The following is a 25,673-nucleotide window of genomic DNA, read 5'->3' as shown; positions in this document are numbered from 1 at the left end:
TTGTAACTGTTTTCCCCGGTGTTCCCCTTTACTCTGTAAATTCGCCCTGCTGGAGGCAGTGTATCCAGCTACACGTGTAATTATTGAAATTCGCCCTGCTGGAGACGGTGTATCCTGCTGCACGTGACATTGTTTAAATTCGCCCTGCTAGAGGCGGTGTATCCAGGGTCACGAGTGTCTTTTGAAATTCGCCTGCTGGAGGTGGTGTGTCCAGTCACACGTGACATCACACGCATACCTCCGCACAGACCCCCGCACAGCCCTGCATACCCCCGCACAGACCCTCACAGACCCCCGCACAGCTCCGCATACCCCCACATAGACCCAAACAGACCCCCGCATACCCTCGCACAGACCCCCGCACAGCCTCGCATACCCCCGCACAGACCCCCACAGACCCCCGCACAGCCTCGCACATATCCACACAGCCTCGCACAGCCCCGCATACCCCCGCACAGACCCGCACACCCCCGCACAGCCCTGTAGAACCCCACACATGCACACACACAAAGCCCACATACACCATACAGGCACACAGTTTCGGTGCATGTGCAGTTTAAAAAACGGAATCTGTCGCCAGATTCCGTCATTTGTAGGACAGCAACAAATCCTGCGCCCACAGGCTTCCACTGCAGCAAAAATCGGACAGCGTCGGAACCGACGCTGTCTGATTTTTTCGACAGACACAAAAAACGTTGAACTGTGCGTCGTGTCCGGCCACCGGACAAAGAATTTCCGACGGATCCGGCAAACGACGGACGAAACGTGAGGCCATCCATCGCAATCCGTCACTAATATAAGTCTATGAGGAAAAACGGATCCAGTGGCATCAGTCGCCGGATCCGTTTTTTTCAAAAAACGACGGATTGTGACTGATGGCAAAAACCTGATATGTGAAAGGGGCCTAAGAAGACTGCAATGTTTGGGGGAATGTGACAGCACTGTTTTTAGGATAGGAACTAAATATGATTTAACATCATTTTTTCAGTAGGTCTTCTTACTGAACACCAGATGACACAGTGCACTACCTTCTTTCATTAGTAATTGCACTCATTAACATTATGTAAATTACTAATCCATTTTCACATATGCTGACACCTCGTGTATAGAGCTTGGCCTTGTGGTGTAAACGTTGGGGGCAATAATCTGTCAGCAAATTATTGGTCATGCTTTAGTCTATAGACTTCATATTTTCTGGAATTGCTATCATGCACTTTCCCAATCTGTTTTTAATTTCGTAATCCGCCACCTGCAGTATTCATGCTGTTGTGAAACTACAACTCTCATCATACACTGACAGCACAAGTATGAGGTTAATAAGTATACGTAAAGACGGATCATGGAACAGCAACATTCCATCACTAGACCACAGAAAGTCCAGCTCAGCGCATCGGTCTCACCCTGTCCCAAATCCTGGACTTGTAATTTGCTTAGTAATGAGGATGTATTGTTCCTCTGACTATGTGCATATTTACGTTGCCATTCAGGGGTCTGGAAAAGATGGGTGACCATCGTAGAGAGCCTTGGACTGACGAGGTTGTAATAAGAGGGGGGGCGGATGAAGAGCTTTTTCTAAGTGTTAACCCCCTGAAGTGCTGCAGATGTTCCGCCCCCGCATCCTCAACTGCTTGTTGAATTTCACCTTGACCCCTTCATCATCCACGTCTCTGTGGCTTGGGGCAGTTTTCCCCTCTGCTGGGTGGCAGTTCCATGTATCCACGCCTCTGGGCAGCTGCCCCTGATTTTACAGGCAGCGGGTCCAGGAAAAAACAGGATTATTTTTAGCTGCCAATGAAAGGGGCAGGAGACTCAAGGACTGAGGACAGAGCGAGCTTTCAGCTTGTGGCTGGGGAACACCCATCTGCATCCTAAATTCTGGGCACTTTCTTCCTCCCCATCGCCTGAGCTGTGACTATGGAGCATAGCAGATCCCTCACCTTCCTCCTCTTCCTCCTGTCCACACATGGTAAGCCTGGATTCTGGGGCTCTAACAGTGTCCACTTGTTGAAAGTTGTCCTCTAAAATGGGTCAGGAGTGTTCACGTTCAGGGGTCCTGTATTTTCTCTCTGGTGGGTCATATTATTGCACTTTTCAGTCCAGTGTTATCTCTTTCAAAGGTCTACTGTTGTCATTCCTACCTGTCCGGTACAGTACAATGACACTTGTGGATTCAGTGTTGATACCCTTGTTGGTTTGGTGTTATCAATCTCATGGGTTTGATGTTGTCATTCTTGTGGGTCCAGTGTTGTCACTCTCACATGACGAAAGGTGTCGTTCCTTCTGGTCCTTATTGTCACTTGAGGATCCAGTGTTGCCCTTCTTATTGGTCCAGAATGATCATTCTCATGGGCCCAATGTTCTAGTTGTCAAACGTCCAGAGTTGTTGCTTTTGTCAGTATAATATTATCTCTATTTCATGGGACTGGTGTCGTTGCTCTCGTAGATCCAGGATTATCTTTCTTGTAGATCCAGTGTTATTGATCTTGAGGATCCTATGAAGGACCGATACAGTCGTGAAACAAATTTTCTTGCTACCAATAAAAAATCCTTATCAATTATCAACGCACATGATTCTGAATTTACTCTGGGGAGCAGCAGAGCCATGAAGACTCAAATTTGCTTTGCCCACATCCAAACTTAGTCCAGTGTGGTTCCAATTCAGGGTCCAAGGTTGTCGTTTTTGTAGATCTGGTTTTGTCATGCTCGTTTGTTCTCTACTATTATTCTTAAAGGTCCAATGTTGTTCCTCTCTAGGGTCTGGTGATAAATTCTTGTTGGTCCAGTCTTGACTCTTTTGCGGTTGTAGTGTCGTTCTTGTAGGTCCAGTTTAGTCTCTATGTTATCGTTCTTGTAAGTTTAGTGTTGCTTGTCTTGAGATATCAGAGTTGATGATCACATTGTGGGTCTTGTCGGTACAATGTTAATTTTTCATGGTGCCAGTGTTGTCATTCGTAGATCTAGTTTTTTTGCTCTTGAGGGTCTGGTGTCGCTTTTACAGTTCCAGTGTTGACAATACTGTAGGTACAATGTTGGAGCACTAGTGGCTTCTAGTGTAGTTCTCAATCTCAGGGAATCTTTGTTGTTGGTTTTGCGGGTCCAAGAGAGACAACATCATCCTACATTCTATGAGCTTTCTTCGTTCCCGTAGTCTGAGCTGGAATTCTTTGTCTTTCAGCTGCTCAGACAAGGAGAATCCCTGGAGACCTCACACTTACCACTCCTTGAGTTCTGTCTCTCATGGGTCCAATATATTTGGGGTTGTATCTTTGAAAAAAATGACTCCTCCATCATATATCCCCCTACTTTTATTTTTCCATATCATTATCCCCCCAATTATCTCCATGCATGTAGTAAGCCAATGGGATCATGAAACTTCCATCATGTTTATTAACTGTTGGAGACATTTTGTATTTGGAGGTTCCTCAAGAAGTGACACATGGGGGGGTCCGAAAATCGTAAATGCTGATGAGTCAGTAAGCATACATTACCCTCAAATTGCTACACATCCCCATTAAGTGTTGCCCACCTCATCCTTGCTGTGTCTGGGGGCGGTACTGGGTCTCCTCTGACCCCAGTGACCGGACAATTATTCCTGCCATTGTCTTCAGTAAATATTTTTATTCTCTGTCCCCACTCAAATAACCGTGAGTGCTTGCCGGGTGAGGTGTCCTGAGATGTGGGTGATGAGTATTTATAGATATTGTAGGGTGTATTTAGTCATCTACAGGCTATAATTTACAGTCTCCACTCAGAATCTAAATAGCAAAGTTTGCAACCTTAAACTCAACCCCCACACTATAAAGACCACCTCAACACAGCAGCCACGATAGTCCCCTTAAGTCAGTGTATCCCCCACTGTCACTCCAGACCCTAGAAGTGACCTTTGCCCCCCAAAAATTACTGCAGTCCTCCTGACCGTTACCCCAGCAAACAACAGTTACCCTAGCAAACCCCAGTCACCATACCCCCTTCACTATCACCAAAGCACCCAAAGTCATTCTATCCACCGGAGTCACAGCACTCGCCTTCAATTACTCTAACGCTCCCATTGTCACTGCAGCACCCTACTGTCATAGGATGTCACTGCTACCCCATTATTGTCACTGCAGCCTCTTTACTGTCACTGCACTGTCACTGATAAGAGGCGCGGTGGATGGCATCACACATGCTGGAGATTAACCCTATTTTTTTTTATTGAAGACTTTGTAATTTCATTTAACATTGATGCTAAGCGGCCGCACATTTTCCGGGGTCCAGAAGACGCTCAGTTTGGATACAGAGTTCTTCAGCATGAAGCAGACGGAGAGAAATTGTGAGTTACATGTCACTATTATCACCTCTTTATTTAATGCTTCCAAAATGCAGAAAAACAGGGGGTGCAAGTTAAATGGAAATATTCTAAGTCATGCTACAAGTAATCATTGGTAAGATTCTGTCCACAGCCGCAACTAGGGGAAGCTCCCTGTATACAGAGATACATGATAGGATTCTGTCCACAGACACCATTAGGGGGAGCTCCCTGTATACAGAGATACATGATAAGATTCTGTCTGCATTAACCCTAGGAGGAGCTCCCTGTATGCAGAGATATATGATAAGATTCTGTCTGCAGCCACCACTAGGGGGAGCTCCCTGTATACAGAGATACAGAAGGTGCCCTCTGCAGCCACCACTAGGGGGAGCTCCCTGTATACAGAGATACATGATAAGATTCTGTTTGCAGCCACCACTAGGGGGAGCTCCCTGTATACAGAGATATATGAAAAGATATGACTGCAGCCACCACTAGGGGGAGCTCCCTGTACACAGAGATACATGACAAGAATATGCATACATCTACCATTAGGGGAAGCTCCCTGTATACAGAGATACATGGTAAGATTCTTTCTGAAGCCACCACTAGGGGGAGCTCTCTATATACAGAGATAAATGATAAGATTCTGTCTGCAGCCACCACTACGGGGAGCTCCCTGCATGCAGAGATATATGATAAGATCCTATATGCAGCCACCACTAGGGGGAGCTCCCTGCATACAAAGATACATGATAAGATTCTGTCTGCAGCCACCACTAGGAGGACCTTCCTGTATACAGAGATACATGATAAGATGTTCTCTGCAGCCACCACTAGGAGGAGCACCCTGTATACAGAGATACATGATAAGATTCTGCCTGCAGCCTCCACTAGGGGGAGCTCCATGTATACAGAGATACATGATAAGAATCTGCCTGCATCCACCACTAGTGGGAGCTCTCTGTACACAGAGATACATGATAAGGTGCTCTCTGCAGCCACCACTAGGGGGAGCTCCCTGTATGCAGAGATATGTGATAAGAATCTGTATGCAGCCACCACTAGGGGGAGCTCATAAATATGTAACTGAGCTCCCCTAGTGGTGGCTGAATGTAAACACGATTGTATCATGTACCGTAGTGGCTGTGTAAGGGAGAGCAGTGGAATTCAGCAGTATTCATACAAGAGTCCTGAGTTCTAGATGAGAAAGGGCTAATGGGGTCTCACCGTACAACCCACTTATAGGAAGTGGGGTCTCGTGGGGACCTCCTTAATACACAGAGTCTGATAATGTACTTTTCTAGGTCAAGTTACATCAGTGTGTAAATGATGGGAAAATCCAAGCTTCTCGTACCTTGTGCCTCATATCCTCTCTGCCCCCGGGTAGGCAGAGGTTCCATTTGATAACTTATCCAGATGGAAATTGTAGAAAAATGTGTCCGGTAATGAATGTTCGTGTGCAGACATAACGACACAGACATGACTCATTTCTGGTCAAGGAGTGAAGGCTTAAAAAAATAATGTACTGTCACTTTAAGACAATTTTTTTCCCCCCTCTTTTTTAATGGCTGTTTTCTCCATCTGACAAATGAGAATCACAGCCTCATGTATCCTGCCGAGGAAGGTGGGAGGGAGCCGGAGCCAAAAACATGTTACAAGTCCACTGAACCGTGTATCTAATCGTTGAGACATGTGGACCTCACAGTACTACAATTGGACCTCATGTACATTTCTGTACTTTGCTTAGCCTCCTCCTATTCCCGCAGGATCCTGGTGGGGGCGCCTTGGGCTGGGGCAGATGGTAACCGGCAAGGAGCAGTATATAAATGCACCGTTGGAGCGCACAGTAATTCCCCCTGCACCAAGATCAGCTTGGGTGAGTATCTTCCTGTGATACTGCAGGGGGCTGGAGTGCCATCATATAGTTACCCAGCTTTCACAGCCGCTGATAGAACACTATGCATTCCATATGGTTCCACATTATTTAAAGAGGCTCTCTTATTTCTATATTTCCTCCCCTCTCCCCTCATCATCTCATTGCTAAAGGTGATCTTGCCCTTCAGAATATCTCCATGCAGATGAATAATATGCATTTCGGGATGTCGCTGACCCAGGATGCACATGGCGGTTTTGTGGTGAGTTTATGGAAAGTTTTTGACCCTTAAAGGGGTTGTGCATTTTGCAAAACCTCTTTTCATACAGTATGTCCTGTAAGACTCTGGGTTGGTAACGAACTGAATGGTAAAATTGCTATACAATGTACATATAGTTCTGCCATATAGCGCCCACAGAATAGTGTCGTAATAAGTCACATACCAGGTCCATGTAGTGCTACCATATAGCACAAGCAAAATAGTGCCCTAGTAACATTGCCATGCCATGAACATATAGTAGTGCAACATAGTGCTGCTAAAATAGCGCTATAATGCCATAACTTACAAACTGAAACCATGGCCACTGTCTGTCAGTTAGACATGTTCTCCATTTTCCACCTAGTTCTAGGTTGACGCTTTCCTTGGCATGTTTTTCTTGCCCTGGTAATTCATGAGTTAATGGCAGGAAGATGTCAGGAGGGGGCAGGGGGTATGGGCATACTTGTGGTCTCTTGGACCAGCAATTGCTGACGTCTTGTGCCAAAATAAGCGTCTTGTGACTGCTGAGGCCAAGGCAGGTAAAACATCCGCTCCTTCCTGAGTAATCATTTCTCATTGGGTCAGCATCTCGGAGCTGAAGTCCAGAGATCTCTAGAAAAAAACATAGTGCAGGTATTCGAAGCACCAGTGGTTGGGAGGTGCCCACGACTTGGCCAAGAATATTAATAATCTGGTGGGTTTAGGAGAAACTCAAAAACCAGGACCCAGATTCAGTATAAGATGGTGAAAGGATCAGATAAATTCTAGTTAATCTAAGATCCTATCCATTGAACATCCTACAGGTCATTGAGTGGTTCCCGACGTCTAAATGTCATGGAGACTGCTGACTTATAGGTTGGTGGTGACCTGAGTTAAAGGACCTGATTTGTACTGATGTGTTAGTGGTGACCTGGCTGAGGATATCCTAACTTGAACTGATGGGTCAGAGACCTGGCCAAACAGGTCCTGATTTGGACTCATGGGTTAAGAACCCAACCGAGGAGGCCTTGACTTGGACTCACTAGTCAGTAGCCAAACCAAGATGGCACTGATTTGGACTTATGGGCCAGGGACCCAGTTGATGAGGCCCTGACGTGGACTGATGTGTCAGTGATCCAGTTGAGGAGGCCCTGACTAAGGCTACTTTCACACTTGCGTTTTTTTGCTGCGCGTTTTTTGAGCACACAAACGCATGAAAAAAACACATCATGCGTTTGTGCGCATTTTTTTGCGGGTTTTGGTGCATTTTAAAAAAAAAACATGCGTTTTTTTGCGCATTATAGACTTTAATGGGTGTTTTGCTGTAAAAAAAACGCATTGCGTGCGCATGCGTTTTTTGGGGGCAAGTCGAACGCGCAAAAAATACAACAGGATGCATTTTGTGCGCCCGAGCGCACACTACAAAAAAACACATGCGCATACAAACGCATGTGTATGCGCACATATGCGCACCCATGTTAAAGTATAGGGAAAAACGCATGCGTTTTTTTGCGCTAAATCACAGCGCAAAAAAAAGGCAAGTGTGAAACCAGCCTTAGATTTACTGACTCATGAATCATAGTCCCAACTGAGAAGGCCCTGACTTGGATTCACAGGTTGGAGACCAAAATGAGAGACTCTGACTTGGCCTGATGGGTCAGTGATCCAACCGAGGAGGCACTTACTTAGACTGATGGATCAGTGTCCCAACTCAGGAGGCTCTGACTTAGACTAACAGGTTGGAGACCAAACCGAGGAGGCCCTGACTTGGACTGGTGGGTTAGTGATCAAATCAAGGTGGCCCTGACTTGGACTGATGCCTCAGTGATCCAACAGAGGAGACCTTTACTTGAACTCACAGGTTGGAGATCAACCGATGCGGCTCTGACTTAGGCCACATTCACACTTATAGTATTTGGTCAGTTTTTTACATCAGTATATGTAAGCCAAAACCTGGAGTGGAACAATCAGAGTAAAAGTATAATAGAAACACGTCACCACTTCTGTATTTATCACCCACTCCTGGTTTTGGCTTACGAATGCTGATGTGAAATACTGTCCAAATGCTGAACGTGTGAATGTGGCCTTAGACTGATGGGTCAGTGACCCAACCAAAAAGGCCCTAACTTGGAATGATGGGCCAGTGACACTACAGAGGAGGCCCTGACTTGAACTGAGGATTTGAGTGACCCAACCGAGGAGGCCCTATTTCGTACTGAGAAGGCGGTAACCCAATCAAGGAGGCCCTGACTTGGACTGATGGGTCAGTGCCTCAGCTATTTAGGCCCTGACTTTGACTGAAGGGTCGGTGTCCCTACCGAGGAGGCTCTGACTTGGACTGATGGGTTGGTGACCCTACTGAGGAGGCCTTGACTTGGACTGATGGGTCAATGACCCAATCAAGAGGGCCCTGACTTGGCCTGACAAATCGCTGACCCAACCAAGGAGGCCCTAGCTTGAACTGCTAGGTTAGTGCAGTAACTGAAGAGGCCCAAGGAGGCCCTGACTTGGACAGATGGGTCGGTGTCCCTACCAGGTAGGCTCTGACTTGGACTGATGGGTCAATGACCCAACCAAGGAGGCCTTGACTTGTAATAAAGGTTCGATGACCCAAATGAAGAGGCCTTGACTTGGACTGAAAAAAGTGAACCTGCTCACCCCTGCTCCAGGCGTCCTGAGAAACGGAACTGCAAGGGACAACTTGTGGACGATGAAAGGTTCCAGCTTCAGAAATTGCAAAATGTATTGAATTAAAATGATTCTATCATGAGGGTAGACACAGCTCTGTCTACCCTCATGATGGAATCCTTTTAATTCAATATATTTTGCAACTTCTGAAGCTGGAACCTTTCTTCCTTTCTTGACTTGGACCAACAGGTTGGTGACCCAACTGAAGATGCCCTCACTGATGGGTCGTTACTGATCATCTCCAAATATTTTAGGATTACCTCTCCCTTTGTTTCTCTGTAGGCCTGCGCCCCTCTCTGGTCCCAGGAATGCGGAACCTCCATGTACAGCACCGGAATCTGCACCAGGGTAGATAAATCCTTCAAGCCTACAGGGACCATCGCCCCCACAGCGCAGAGTGAGTCATGACAATGTGCCAGATACAAGGCATGGAGAGATTTTTGGGGGGGTTCAGTGCAGAATCTGAAAAAAAAAAGTTTGGGCAGAGCATAAACGTGAAGTGTTAATGTAACATTGCCCCCTAGTGGACATATTCACATAAAAAATTATAAAGAATTTTGAAACATATATGGGGTACATTTATATATGTGGTATATAGTTTTGGGGTACTGTCAAATTGCAATATTTAAGGGGTATTGCATGGGTACATGTCTTTTAGGGGTGTCATACGGATTAATATCTGGCGTCCTTCCACTCTTCTCTCCGCCCCAGGGTGCTCCACATACCTGGACATTGTCATCCTGCTGGACGGGTCTAATAGCATCTACCCCTGGAACGAGGTGCAAAATTTCCTCAGTAACATCCTCAGCAAGTTTTTCATCAGTCCGGACCAGATCCAGGTCAACTACTGGTTTTGTTTACTGTTTTCTTAATTTAAAAAAACTAGTAAAAAAAGGCTCAAGATATTTCTCATGTAGCGACCCAATTAAAAAATGTCTCAGTCTAAGCATGAGAGCACTTAAAAGGAAACCATGGCCCCTAGTGGACAAATCCAGACGAAAAATAAATAAATTAGAAGACTTAATGGAAAATCTCAGAGACGGATGTCCTGGGTATTGTGAGGAGTTTGTTTCTTGCTACACACCCTTTCATTAGAAGATACATATACATTTTATTTCTATACTGCCCTTTTAAATTTGGACCCCCTAGAATAGTAAATATCACAGTATACATTTCTGTGACTACGGAGCTTCGTCCCTACAAGGTCAGCGCTTCCTGTGTGGTTTCCATTCTGCGTTCCGACCACTTTATATAGCCCCAGACGCTGATCGCTGCACATTAACTAATTTGCCACACAAATCATAAACACAACCGCGCAGATTTGTGCACGAGTCATCCAAAATCTCACCCTGGGCATCGAAATCTGATCTAAGGGCTCAAGGGCAGAGGAAGTGGAGGGGATGACTACAGCTATGTCCATAGACTGTTCTCTTACAGGTAGGGGTTCTGCAGTATGGAGAGATCGCAGTCCACGAATGGTCCCTTAAGGATTACGCCACCTCAAAAGAAGTGGTGGAAGCTGCAAAGAACATCAGTCGTCAGGAAGGAAGAGCGACCCGCACTGCATTTGCCATTCACAAGGCCTGGTATGTCTGAAACCAAACCAGAATAACTAGCAACTAACCTCTATAGTGATATAGAGTGCCTTGCAAAAGTATTCATTCCCCCTGAACTTTTCCACATTTTTTCACTTTGACATGACATTGAATGAAGTCTTATGTGATCAATAATTTCCATGTCTTTCCACACATTCTTTATGGGATTTAGGTCTGGACTGTGACTGGGCTGTTCACACACAGGAATATGCTTTGATGTAAACCATCCATTGTAGTTCTGGCAGGATGATTAGGGTCAGTGTCCAGCTGAAAGGTGATCTTACACCCAGTCTTAAGTCTTTTCCAGCCTATAGCAGATTTTCCTCCATCATTACCCTGTATCTAGTTTCATTCATCTTCCCATAAACTCTGACCAGCTTCCCTGCCCCTGCTGAAGAAAAGCCTCTCCATAGCATGATGCCGCCACCACCATGTGTGACAGTTAAAATGGTGTGATATGCATTGTTAGTTTTCTGTAACACATAGCGTTTTACATTTAGCCCAAAAAGTTCTAATTTGTTGAGTATACGACAAAGGCCACGGTCACACTATCAGTATTTGGTCAGTATTTTACATGAGTATTAGTAAGTAAGCCAAAGTCAGGAGTGGGTGACAATACAAAAGTGGTGATGTGATTCTATTACACTTTTCCTCTGATTGTTCAACTCCCGGTTTTTGCTTACAAATAATTATGTAAAATACTGACAAACCACTGAACGTATGAACATGGTCTAATGGTTGTTCTGTAGACAGATTTTCCCACTTGAGCTGTGGATCTCGGAAGCTCCTCCAGAGTGACCATGGGCCTTTTGGTTGCCTCTCTAATTATTGCTCTCCATGCCACATTAGGTGGATGACAATGTCTTGGTAGGTTTGCAGTTGTACCATACTCCTTCCGTTTTTAGATGATAGATTGAACTGTGGTGGGATGTTGAGAGCTTGGACTATTTTTTTTTATAGCCAAACCCTGGTTTACCTTTCTCTTTATCCCTGACCTGTCTGGTGTGCTCTTTGTTTTTCATGATGTTATTTGATCCCTAATGTTCTCACTTCTGAGGCCTTCACAGAACAGCTGTAGTTATACTGAGAAGTCATATATGGCTGGACACAATTTACTAATTACCATATATACTCGCGTATAAGCCAAGATTTTCAGCCCATTTTTTGGGGCTGAAAGTCCCCCTCTCGGCTTATACATGAGTCACAAACGCCAGGGGGTCAGCGGGGGAGGGTGAGCGGAGGTGTCAGATCATGCTGACCCCCCCGACGCGTCTCTGCAGCCCCCCGCTTCTCCCACAGTCTTAGGCTCCTTCCTTCAGCGGTAAAGTGGTACCGATTATTAAAGTCATGAATATGTGCATATTCATGGCTTTAATGAGAGGTACCATGTGACCCCTGAAGGAAGGGAGACCGTGGAGAAGTGGAGCTGCAGAGACCGCGCAAGGAGGGGTAAGTATATATGCGATATTCACCTGTCCCGGGTCCATCGTTGCTTGCCGCTGTCTGCCAGGTCCTCTGTCAGTGACGTTCAGACAGCAGAGGGCGCAATGACGTAGTCAGTGCACGCCCTCTGCTGAACGTCACTGCAGAGGACCCGGCAGACAGCGGCGAGCAGAGATGGACCCGGTACAGGTAAATATCACAGGTGCCGGGTCCTAAGCCAGTGGCGACACCAGCACCTGTCCCCCATAGCACGCCGGTGTCTCCGCCTGCTCAGGACCCGGCATCTGGCGCCCAGCGACAAGAGGTATGTCATTTTTTTTTATCTGCAGCAGCGGCAGCAGCATATGAAGCATAATCTATGAAGAATCTTTTGGGGGCATAATGTATGGAGCATCTTATGGGGGCATAATCTATGGAGCATCTTATGGGGGCATAATGTATGGAGCATCTTATGGGGCAACATATGGTGCATAATGTATGGAGCATCTAATGGGGGCATAATCTATGGAGCATCTTAAGGGGGCATAATCTATGGAACATCTTATGGGGCATAATCTATGGAGCATCTTATGGAGCATCTTATGGGGGCTGTGATAAAACACTCCGGGATCGCCTTTGCTGGGGTCAAAGGTCACGTGCATTCAGCATGAAACTCAGGCGCAGAGCTGGGATTCGGGTGTAACTGACCCTGGGTCAGGTTTATTAACGGTGAAAGCAATGCAAAAGGAAATAAAACATAAAACAAATCCTTGCCTGTCCGGCACTAACTAAACAATTGACAACCTAACTACCAACTGGCTTCTCCCGTCCAGCCAAACCACAGTTGCAGTGGGCACTGCTTCCACTCACGTGTGTCTCTCACACAGACAGGCTCTCTGTGTTCCCAGGCTGAGACACTCACACAACCACCTGGCATCCTTTTATATCCACCTCCCATTATTCATTAGCAAGCAGGTGCGATACTGACCAGACTAGGCCACATAGGAAAGGAATCTGGGCGAGATATACCTGCCCTCATCCACTATTCCCACATGATTCTCACATATCCCCCCCCCCTCTGCTCAGACCACCCCGGTCGAGCAATGACACCCGCCAAACAGTGCACTCGGGACAGGGCATCTGCATTTCCCATCTGTACCCCTGGGCGGTGCTCCACCGTAAAAGTGTAGGCCTGCAGGGCAAGGAACCACCGGGTCACCCAGCTATTCCGTTCCTTGTTCAAGTGCATCCACTTGAGAGGGGCATGGTCAGTGATCAGCCTGAACTTTCGGCCCACCAGGTAATATTTGAGGGCCTCTAGAGCCCACTTAATGGCGAGGCACTCTTTTTCTACGACTGCATATCTTTGCTCGTGTTTATTCAGCTTCCTGCTGAGATAGAGGACTGGGTGTTCCACTCCGTCCCTCACTTGTGAGAGTACGGCCCCGATACCGGTATCAGAGGCATCCGTTTGTACCACAAACTCACTGCGGAAGTCCGGAGTCACCAGTACGGGCTGAGAGCAAAGTGCCCGTTTTAGGCTATGGAAGGCTTCTTCAGCCGCTAAACTCCATTTAATCATGACGGAGTCTTTCCCTTTTGTAAGATCCGACAGGGGGGTAGCGATGGCTGCAAAATTGGGTATGAACCGGCGATAATAACCGGCGATCCCCAGGAAGGCTTGCACCTGTTTCTTGTTGACAGGTTGTGGCCAGTCCTGAACCGCCTGAATCTTATCAACCTGGGGTTTAACAACACCCCTCCCAATTACATACCCCAAATACCGGGCTTCTTCTAGCCCGATGTGACATTTCTTGGGGTTCGCGGTTAGACCTGCCTCCCACAGGTCGTCAATCACAGCTTGTACTTTCTGGAGATGAGTCTCCCAGTCCAAGCTGTAAATGACAATGTCATCCAAATAGGCCGAAGCGTACCGCCTATGTGGCCTCAGGACTCGATCCATCAGTCTCTGGAAGGTTGCCGGTGCCCCGTGCACTCCAAACGGCATATACACATACTGAAATAAACCTTCCGGCGTAGCAAATGCCGTCTTTTCTCTGGCAGCCTCAGCCAGAGGGATCTGCCAATACCCCTTTGTTAGATCTAGGGTCGTAATGTACCGGGCTTTTCCTAACCGATCTATTAACTCGTCGACCCGGGGCATAGGATAGGCATCAAATTTTGAGACCGCATTCAGTTTCCTGAAGTCATTGCAGAACCGGATGGTGCCGTCCGGTTTAGGAATTAGCACAATCGGGCTGGACCACGCACTGTGCGATTCCTCAATGACACCTAACTCTAACATTGCCTTCACTTCTCGGGAAACGGCTTCACGGCGCGCTTCCGGGATTCAGTAGGGCTTTACGTGAACTGTGACACCAGGTTCCGTTACGATGTCATGTTTCATTAGCATAGTCTGCCCGGGCTTTTCTGAGAAAAACTTTTGGTTGTGAAGTAGAAACTGCCTGACCTCAGTCTTTTGCCGCTCCGAGAGAGTCTCTGCAACCCGTACCTCCGGTACGGTATGCGAGCAGACGGGACGGGCCAGCTCCGCTGACAAGGCAGACCGATCCTTCCAGGGCTTTATCAGATTTACATGATAGATCTGTTCAGGTTTCCGTTTACCTGCCTGGTATACTTTGTAGTTTACTTCACCAACTCTTTCCTTGATCTCAAAGGGGCCCTGCCACTTTGCCAGGAACTTACTGTCCACCGTGGGGACCAGGATCAACACCCTATCTCCGGGTGCAAACGTACGGATCTTGGCGCCCCTATCATAGATTCGTTTTTGGGCTCCTTGAGCCTGTATCATGTGTTCTTTGACGATAGGCATAACAGCCGCAATACGGTCCTGCATTTGTGTGACGTGATCTATCACTGTTTTAAATGGAGTGACCTGACCCTCCCAGGTTTCTTTTGCAACATCTAACAGTCCGCGCAGACGTCGGGCGTACAATAACTCGAAAGGCGAGAATCCCGTGGAAGACTGGGGTACTTCCCTGATGGCAAAAAGCAAATACGGAAGTAAATAGTCCCAGTTCTTCCCATCCTTGTCTATCACCTTTCTCAGCATCTGCTTCAGAGTTTTATTGAACCGTTCGACCAACCCGTCTGTTTGAGGGTGATACACGGATGTGCGTAACGGTTCGATTTGTAACAATCGGCAGAGCTCCTTCATTACCCTGGACATAAAGGGGGTCCCCTGGTCGGTGAGTATCTGTTTTGGTATACCGACCCGACTAAACACATGCACCAGTTCCTTGGCAATCGTCTTAGTGGCCGTGTTACGCAAAGGGATGGCCTCCGGGTAACGAGTGGCATAATCCAAGATGACCAGGATATGTTGGTGTCCACGTGCAGACCGTGGAAGGGGCCCAACTAAATCCATCCCAATCCTCTCAAACGGGACTTCAATAATAGGTAGGGGTACCAAAGGGCTACAGAACCGGGGCTTAGGTGCAGAGGCTTGGCAGTCAGGACAAGACTCACAATATACTCGAATATCGTGATGCATGCCTGGCCAAACAAAACAGTGTAATATCCTTTCGGTGGTTTTCTGGACTCCCAGGTGACCTCCCATCACATGTCCGTGGGCCAGGTCCAGCACCTGCCGCCGGTAGGGTTTTGGCACGACTAATAGTTGCACCGTATCTTCCCCCTTTTTCTCTATCTGAAAGAGTAAATCATTCTCCAGAACCATGTAAGGATATGCCAGCCTAGAGCCAGGTTCTACGGGTACCCCATTTATCACTTTTACATTTGTCCTAGCCTGAGAAAGGGTAGGATCCTTTATTTGCTCGCTTTGGAAGTCACCTTTCTGAACTTCTAAATCCGGCAAACGGGGAGGTGGACGGCTGTCGGCCTCCTCCTCTTCCCCGGTCTCCTCCGTATCACCCGCCATGACTGAAAACGGGAACTGCAGGTCATTTCCCGCAGACTCTTCCCCAGAGTCTTCCGGGGAGACCTCTTCCAGGGGTTCGGGACCCACACGCGCCCTGGGAGAAGAATCGTGTACACTATTACCCGAGGGCATCAACTGATTCTCCCACAATTGCCAGAAGTGGGGAAAATCCCGGCCCAGGATAACATCATGCAATAACTCCGGGACGAGTCCCACTTTATGTTGCACAGACCCATAGGAAGTAGTAATGCATATGACCGTGGTGAGGTACGAACAGGTGTCTCAATGCACACACGTTACAGAAAATTTGTCTGATGGTCCAGTCGGGGCTGACACCAGACTGGCCTTCACCAGAGTCACAACACTTCCCGAGTCTAACAATGCCACCACATTTTTGCCATCAACAGTTAAATCACACAAGTGTTTTTCCACATCCTTTTGACCGGCATTCACACTCACTACCCGTGCAACCATAGACATGCGGTTTTTAGAGTCTGTGACGTCGCACTGCATGGGTTCAGTAGTGAGCGGACAGTTCGCAACAATGTGTCCCATCTCTTGGCAGCGGAAACACCTAACGGGCCCCTTGCTTAGACCATAGTTCGTTACTCTCGGCCTCGCAGTGCGGGCAGTCCCGGTTTCCTCCCCCACTGTCTTAGGGATTTTTCCATCTCCCCTACTCCCTGGAACAGTCTTACCGGTTCCACGTGGAGATGATGAAGAACGAGGTGGGGTAGCGTCGTTTCGGAGTCCTTCCGCCACGGAGTAACGTTCAACCAGATCCACCAGTTGATCTGCCGTCGTAGGATTTCCATGGCTTACCCACTTCCTAAGGGCTGGTGGTAGAGCTCTCAGGTACTTGTCCATGACGACTCTCTGGATTATCTCTGGCGCTGTCAACACCTCGGGTTGTAGCCACTTCTTCGTCACGTGGATCAGGTCGAACATCTGTGACCGCGGTGGTTTATCCGGCTGATAAGTCCATTAATGCACTCTCTAAGTGCACGGACAGCGGTCGTCACTCCCAGCCGGGCCAAGATCTCGGCTTTCAGTTTGTCAAAGTCCTGCGCAGCTTCAGGCTCTAAGTCATAATAAGCCTTTTGGGCCTCACCGGAAAGAAACGGGGCAATCAGGCCGGCCCATCGTGCCTTCGGCCATTTTTCTTGCACCGCCGTCCGTTCAAACATGGTCAGGTATGCCTCGACGTCATCTTCGGTCGTCATCTTCTGCCAGTACCGACTCACGTGAATCACTCTCGACTCGGCTTCCAGGTTAAGCTCAGGTAAGCTTGCCAAGCGCTGCGCCTCCTGCTGGAGAAGCGAACGATCAGTAACTGTCATGTCCACCAACTCCTTCAGCTGGGCCATCATCACCCGATTAGCTTCTTGCTGGACGGCGGTGGACTGTACCAGCGCTTTCACCACGTCCTCCATGCTCATGCTTGCAACGTGATGCCCGCGTTCTCCACCACAATGTGATAAAACACTCCGGGATCGCCTTTGCTGGGGTAAAAGGTCACGTGCATTCAGCATGAAACTCAGGCGCAGAGCTGGGATTCGGGTGTAACTGACCCTGGGTCAGGTTTATTAACGGTGAAAGCAATGCAAAAGGAAATAAAACATAAAACAAATTCTTGCCTGTCCGGCACTAACTAAACAATGGACAACCTAACTACCAACTGGCGGGCTTCTCCCGTCCAGCCAAACCACAGTTGCAGTGGGCACTGCTTCCACTCACGTGTGTCTCTCACACAGACAGGCTCTCTGTGTTCCCAGGCTGAGACACTCACACAACCACCTGGCATCCTTTTATATCCACCTCCCATTATTCATTAGCAAGCAGGTGCGATACTGACCAGACTAGGCCACATAGGAAAGGAATCTGGGTGAGATATACCTGCCCTCATCCACTATTCCCACATGATTCTCACAGGGCATAATCTATGGCGCATCTTATGGGGCATAATCTATGGAGCATCTTATGGGGGCATAATCTATGGAGCATCTTATGGGGGCATAATCTATGGAGCATTTTATGGGGCATAATCTATGGAGCATCTTATGGGGCAGCATATGGGGCATAATCTATGAAACATCTTATGGGGCCAAAACCTTTATGGAGCAACATATGGGGCATATTATTCTTTGGAGCATCTTAAGGGGCCATTATTAACCTTTGTGCAGCATTATATGGGGTGCATTTTGTATGGAGCATCTAATGGGCCCATCATGAATTGTATGGTGCATTACATGGGGCTCCTGATTCAATATGGATATTCAAAAACATTTAACCTACTGATGTCTCAATTAATTTTACTTTTATTGGTATCTATTTTTATTTTTGAAATTTACCAGTAGCTGCTGCATTTTCCACCCTAGACTTATATGCGAGTCTATAAGTTTTCCCAGTTTTTTTGTGGCAAAAATAGGGGGGGGGTTGGCTTCTACTCGGGTCGGCTTTTACACGAGTTTATATGGTATGTCACTTCTGGAGGGAATTGGTCACTCTGGATTTTATTTAGGGGAATCAGATACATGAGGGATAAATACAAATGCACATGTATTTTTAAAAAAATTAATATAATAATATTATTTCCTTTAAACTTCACAAATACTTGGTGCTTAGTGTTAGTATCACAGAAAAGGTGTGGAAAAGTTCACAGAGTATGGATACTTTTTAAAGGTACTATATATATAATTATATACAGAGGATACGGAAAGTATTCAGACCCTTTTAAATTTTTACTCTTTGTTTCTTTGCAGCCATTTGGTAAATTCAAGAAATTTCATTTTTTTCTCATTAATGTACACTCTGCAGCACATCTTGACTGAAAAAAACAGAAATGTAGAAATTTATGTGCAAATTTATCTGCACATGGCTGCAATGAAACAAAGAGTGAAACATTTAAAGGGGTCTGAATACTTTCAGTACCCACTATATACACTGTATACAATTATATATATATATATATAGTACCTTTAAAAAGTATCCATACTCTGTGAACTTTTCCACACCTTTTCTGTCATACTAACAGTAATTTAAAGGGGCCTGAATACTTTCCGTACCTACTGTATGTACAGCTGATATAACTTGGGCATCTCCTGTATATGATTATATATGTACAGCTGGTATAACCTGGGCAACTCCTGTATATAATTATATATGTACAGCTGGTATAACCTGGGCATCTCCTGTATATAATTATACATGTACAGCTGGTATAACCTGGGCATCTTCTGTATATAATTATATGTGTACAGCTGGTATAACCTGGGCATCTCCTGTATATAATTATATATGTGCAGCTGGTATAACCTGGGCATCTTCTGTATATAATTATATGTGTACAGCTGGTATAACCTGGGCATCTCCTGTATATAATTATATATGTACAGCTGATATAACCTGGGTATGTCCTGTATATGATTATATATGTACAGCTGGTATAACCTGAGCAGCTCCTGTATATAATTATATATGTACAGCTGGTATAACTTGGGCATCTCCTGTATATGATTATATATGTACAGCTGGTATAACCTGGGCAACTCCTGTATATAATTATATATGTACAGCTGATATAACTTGGGCATCTCCTGTATATGATTATATATGTACAGCTGGTGTAACCTGGGTATCTCCTGTATATAATTATATATGTACAGCTGGTATAACCTGGGCATCTCCTGTATATAATTATATATGTACAGCTGGTATAACCTGGGAATCTCCTGGATATAATTATATATGCACAGCTGGTATAACCTGGGCAACTCCTGTATATAATTATATATGTACAGCTGGTATAACCTGGGCATCCCCTGTATATAATTATATATGTACAGCTGGTATAACCCGGTATCTCCTGTATATAATTATATATGCACAGCTGGTATAACCTGGAAATCCCCTGTACATAATTATATATGTACAGCTGGTATAACCTGGGCATCTCCTGTAAATGTCTGCACTCAAGACCGAAACGTCGCCATATGGGCTATTAAATAACACTTCTTTCTAAAATTTCATATGGTGTGCTGCCTCCATCTTTTTTGATTTTTATATATATATATATATATATATATATATATATATATACATACACTAGCTGAAGAGCCCGGCGTTGCCTGGGCATAGTAACCAACTGTGGTTAGTTATAACAAAATATAATGATTGTATTGCACATAAAAACCATGCATCTAATCCTATCCTGTGTGATACTGACTGCTGAGCCGTGTATCTAATCCTATTCTGTGTGATACTGTCTGCTGAGCCGTGTATCTAATACTATTCTGTGTGATACTGTGTGCTGAGCTGCGTATCTAATCTTATCCTGTGTGATACTGACTGCTGAGCTGTGTATCTAATCCTATCCTGTGTGATACTGTCTGCTGAGCTATGTATCTAATCCTCTCCTGTGTGATACTGACTGCTGAGCTGTGTATCTAATCCTATCCTGTGTGATACTGACTGCTGAGCCGTGTATCTCATCCTATCCTGTGTGATACTGGGTTCCCCCTGCAGTCTGTGTCAGAGGGTGGTCTGTGTTGGTACGGTAATAAATTGTGTTATTTCCAGCTTTACAGAAGGACAATAACACCATAGAAATGGTAAGAATAATAGGCCTCAGTTACCACAACTGTCTACAAAGAAAACTGTTGCTGATAGCAGCCAATCACAGCTCATTTTTCATCTTTTAAACAGCTCTGGGACAGCGTGGCGAGTTTTGAGTGGTGACTTTTATGTGGCGAGGTTGGTGTATGTGTGGTGAAATGTGTGCTGAGGGTGGTATATGTGTTGAAGCACGTGGTAGTGTGTGGCACATTTTGTGTGTGTGTTCATATCCCCGTGTGTGGTGAGTATCCCATGTCAGGGCCCCACCTTAGCAACTGTACGGTATATACTGTTTGGCGCCATCGCTCTCATTCTTTAAGTCCCCCTTGTTCACATCTGACAGCTGTCAATTTGCCTCCAACACTTTTCCTTTCACTTTTTCCCCATTATGTAGATAGGGGCAAAATTGTTTGGTGAATTGGAACGCGCGGGGTAAAAATTTCGCCTCACAACATAGCCTATGACGCTCTCGGGGTCCAGACATGTGACTTTGCAAAATTTTGTGGCTGTAGCTACGACGGTGCAGATGCCAATACATACATACACTTTTGCCCCATTATGTAGATAGGGGCAAAATTGTTTGGTGAATTAGAACACGCGGGGTTAAAATTTTGCCTCACAACATAGCCTATGACGCTCTCGGGGTCCAGACGTGTGACTGTGCCAAATTTTGTGGCCATAGCCGCGACAGTGCGGATGCCAATCCCGGACATACACACATACACACCCACATTGAGCTTTATATATTACATATATCTATATATATGTATAAACGCCTTATCGTGTCTGTCTGTAACCGAAATCACGGGCCGCTGATTGGTCGCAGCCGCCAGGCCCCCGCCAGGCCGCAACCAATCAGCGACAGGCACAGCTGTTTGTAACGGTAAGCTGCGGCTACCGCTGACTGGCGGCCGCAACCAATCAGCGGCAGGCGCAGGCCTTAATCTGTAAAAAAGAGAATTAAAATTAAAAAAAGTTATTCTCACCTTCCAACGGCCTCCTGTCTTCTTTCCACGCGCTCGGCCTCGCGTTCCCAGTAATGCTTTGCGGCTTAGACCGCTGATGACGTCACTCTCGCGAGAGCGAGAAAGGAGACCGACGTCACTCTCGCGAGAGCGAGAAAGAGGACCGACGTCATCAGCGGTCTAAGCCGCAAAGCATTACTGGGAACGCGAGACCGGGCGCGTGGAAAGAAGACAGGAGGCCGTCAGAAGGTGAGAATAACTTTTTTTTATCTTTTAATATTATTTTTGTACAGGGCCGCGGCAGTGATTGGTCGCGGCAACTAGGCCGCGTTGCTGATTGGTCGCGGCTACACGGAAAGGGGGGTGAGGGGACCATGCATACCAGGAAAGGGGGGTGAGGGGACCATGCATACCAGGAAAGGGGGGTGAGGGAACCATGCATACCAGGATTGGGGGGTGAGGGGACCATGCATACCAGGATTGGGGGGTGAGGGGACCATGAATACCAGGATAGGGGGTGAGGGGACCATGCATACCAGGATTGGGGGGTGAGGGGACCATGCATAGCAGGATTGGGGGGAGAGGGGACCATGCATACCAGGATTGGGGGGTGAGGGGACCATGCATACCAGGATAGGGGGTTGAGGGGACCATGCATACCAGGATTGGGGGGTGAGGGGACCATGCATACCAAGAAAGGGGGGTGAGGGGACCATGCATACCAGGATTGGGGGGTGAGGGGACCATGCATAGCAGGATTGGGGGGTGAGGGGACCATGCATAGCAGGATTGGGGGGTTAGGGGACCATGCATACCAGGATTGGGGGGTGAGGTGACCATGCATACCAGGATAGGGGGTTGAGGGGACCATGCATACCAGGATTGGGGGGTGAGGGGACCATGCATACCAAGAAAGGAGGGTGAGGGGACCATGCATACCACGAAGAGGGGGTGAGGGGACCATGCATACCACGAAAGGGGGGGTGAGGGGACCATGCATACCAGGAAAGGGGGGTGAGGGGACCATGCATATCAGGATTGGGGGTGAGTTTTGCTAAGTTTTGCTCTGCCTTTTGTACACTTTAGTTCTGGTTTTGTTTGCCTTGTTTTTTTGGAGTTCAGCCATCCCCGGGCGGGGGTGAGCTGAATTCCATTTTTGTCTCTGATCTGTTGATCTCTGGCTTTGTCTTCAGAATATACCTGAGTGCTGATATAGTCAGGGCCTGTTTCTCCTATCAGTCTGTTGGTACATTTTTGGATAGGGTCTTTGCGGATTGCAGACAGCAGCTTTTCTATCCTGTCCTATTTAGTTAGCTTGGGCCCCATCATTTGCTCAACCTATCTTTCTATCTGTGTTAGTGTTTTTCATCTTGCTTCACAGTCATTATCTGTTGGGGGCTGCCTATTGCTTTGGGGTCTGCTCTGGGGCAGTTTAGATTTCCCCTTTCTGTCTTTAGGCTAATTTAGTTCTCCGGCTGTGATCGAGGGGTCTAGGTCACCGTAGGAACCCCCCACGGCTACTGCTAGTTGTTGTGGATAGGTTCAGGGGTCTGCAATCCGATAGCTGCCAACTTCTCTGGTTTTCTGGACTTAGCTATTATTTTTGTTTTTTCCTCCTTCGGTGTCTCATCCATAACAGAATCACCGGCCATACCGCAGATCCTAGGGTACTCAATAGCAGAAAGAAAAAAAAAAGTGTCAGAATTTCTTTCTGTATATTTTTTCCTCTATATCTCTGAGGCCGTAGGGGGAATTTTTTTTTCTCTCAATGGAGATGAAGCAATTGTCTGATCATGTGGAGCAGCTTGCTGCGGAAGTGGGAGAATTTCCGCTTATCTTACTCATTCACATGCTGCTGAACCAAAGATCCCTACTCCTGATGTGTTTTTTGGGGATCGGTCTAAATTTTTGAATTTCAAGAATAATTGTAAATTATTTTTTGCCTTGAAGCCTAACTCGTCGGGGAGCTCCGCGCAGCGGGTTAAAATTGTCATCTCTTTGCTGCGCAGCGATCCCCAGGATTGGGCGTTTTCTTTGAAACCTGATGATCCTATTCTAAATAATGTGGATGCATTTTTTCAAGCCTTGGGGTTGTTGTATGATGAACCTAATGCTATTGATCAGGCTGAAAAGGCCCTGTTGGCATTGAGCCAAGGTCAGGATTCTGCAGAGTTGTACTGTCAAAAATTCCAAAAGTGGGCGGTCCTTACTACATGGAATGATGATGCCTTGGCAGCTCTCTTTCGGAAAGGTTTGTCAGAAACCGTAAAAGATACTATGGTGGGATTTCCTGTTCCCTCTGGTCTTGACGATTCTATGTAATTAGCCATTCAGGTTGATCGGCATTGGCGTGAACGCAAGACCGCACGAGAGGTGTTGCCACCTGTTGAACAAATGTCTGAACCTATGCAATGTGATAGAGTTTTGTCCAGGGCGCAACGTCAGGAGTTCAGAAGGCATAATAAGCTGTGTTTTTTTGTGGAGATGCCTCGCATATTATTTCTGTCTGCCCTAAACGAGAGAAACGTTGTGCTCACACGTTTTCTGTGGGTGGTGTTCAACCTAAGTTTCTTCTGGCAATTACTCTGATCTGCTCCCTGTCCACATTTTCCGCCAAGGCTTTTGTGGATTCGGGAGCAGCTCTGAACCTGATGGACTTGGATTTTGCTAAACGTTGTGGATTTCCTATGACGCCTTTGCGGACGCCTATCCCTTTGAGGGGTATTGATGCGACTCCTTTGGCGAAAAATAAACCTCAGTTTTGGACCCAGGTGGTAATGCGGGTCGCCCCAGACCATCAGGAAAATTGCAGATTTTTGGTGTTGCATAATCTGCATGATACCATTGTTCTGGGGTTTCCCTGGTTGCAAATCCATAATCCAGGTTTGGATTGGAAATCTGTGTCTGTTGTGAGTTGGGGTTGTCGGTGTGCCCTTAGTGATGCTCCTGTTTTCTCCACCTCTCCCCAGTCGCATGATGTTCCTGACTATTTGGCTGACTTTTATGATGTATTTAGTGAGAATGAGTCTGTGTGTTTGCCTCCTCATAGGAGTCATGACTGTGCAATTGAGCTGAGCCCGGGGTGTAAATTTCCCAAGGGTCGGCTCTTCAATTTATCTGTACCCGAGCACGAGGCTATGCAATCCTATATTAAGGAGTCGTTGGAGAAGGGTCATATTAGACCATCCTCTTCTCCCTTAGGTGCTGGGGTTTTTTTGTGGCTAAAAAAGATGCTTCATTAAGACCTTGTATTGACTATCGTGCCCTCAACAAAATTACTGTTAAATATCAGTATCCGTTACCCCTGATTTCTGATCTATTCTCCAGAGTTAAAGGTGCTTACTGGTTTACCAAGCTTGACATCAGGGGGGCGTATAATCTTATTCGCATTAAGCATGGGGATGAATGGAAGACAGCGTTTAATACTCCAGAGGGACATTTTGAGTACCTGGTGATGCCTTTTGGGCTCACTAATGCCCCTTCTGTCTTCCAGTGCTTCATGAATGATATTTTCCGAGACTTTGTGGATACATTTTTGATCATCTATCTGGATGATATTTTGATCTTTTCCAAGGATTTGGACTCCCATGTGGAACATGTTCGGACTGTGTTTTGAGGGAGAATTCCCTGTATGTCAAGGGATTGAAATGCCTTTTTGGGGTACAGAGGATTTCATTTTTGGGATTCATTTTGTCTCCGTCATCTATTGAAATGGACCCGGCCAAGGTACAGGCCATTTATGATTGGGTTCAGCCCACTTCTTTGAAGGCCCTCCAGAAGTTTTTGGGTTTTGCTAATTTTTATCGGAAATTTATAGCTAATTTTTCTAGTATTGCCAAGCCATTGACTGATTTGACTAAGAAGGGTGCTGATGTGCTGAATTGGTCTCCGGAGGCTGTTTCTTCCTTTCAGGAGCTGAAGCGAAGATTCACTTCTGCTCCGGTTCTGCGGCAACCTGATGTCTCACTCCCATTTCAGGTAGAGGTGGACGCCTCTGAGATAGGTGCAGGAGCTGTTTTGTCCCAAAAAGATCCTGTGACATCTAAAATGAATCCCTGTGCATTCTTTTCCCGAAAGTTCTCC

At 46.5% G+C, this 25,673-nt stretch overlaps 1 protein-coding gene across 1 annotated transcript in view; it reads left to right on the top strand.

Moving 5' to 3' along the window:
- Positions 1–1,483: 1,483 nt before the first annotated feature.
- ITGA10 (integrin subunit alpha 10) overlaps positions 1,484–25,673 on the top strand; it is an 88,600-nt gene continuing 64,410 nt past the window's right edge. Inside the window, exons 1-7 of the mRNA XM_073566951.1 lie at positions 1,484–1,966; positions 4,201–4,312; positions 6,061–6,170; positions 6,341–6,429; positions 9,376–9,490; positions 9,805–9,932; positions 10,531–10,679. Coding sequence (XP_073423052.1) covers positions 1,915–1,966; positions 4,201–4,312; positions 6,061–6,170; positions 6,341–6,429; positions 9,376–9,490; positions 9,805–9,932; positions 10,531–10,679 — 755 coding nt within the window. The 5' untranslated portion in view covers positions 1,484–1,914. The remainder of the gene's footprint in view (positions 1,967–4,200; positions 4,313–6,060; positions 6,171–6,340; positions 6,430–9,375; positions 9,491–9,804; positions 9,933–10,530; positions 10,680–25,673) is intronic.

This window comes from Dendrobates tinctorius, unplaced genomic scaffold (genome assembly GCF_039654945.1).
Source record: "Dendrobates tinctorius isolate UK_male_01 unplaced genomic scaffold, ASM3965494v1 ptg000019l, whole genome shotgun sequence".
NCBI lineage: Eukaryota > Metazoa > Chordata > Amphibia > Anura > Dendrobatidae > Dendrobates > Dendrobates tinctorius.
The sequence above is the reverse complement of the archived record's forward strand: the minus strand, read 5'-3'. Positions and strand labels throughout refer to the sequence as shown.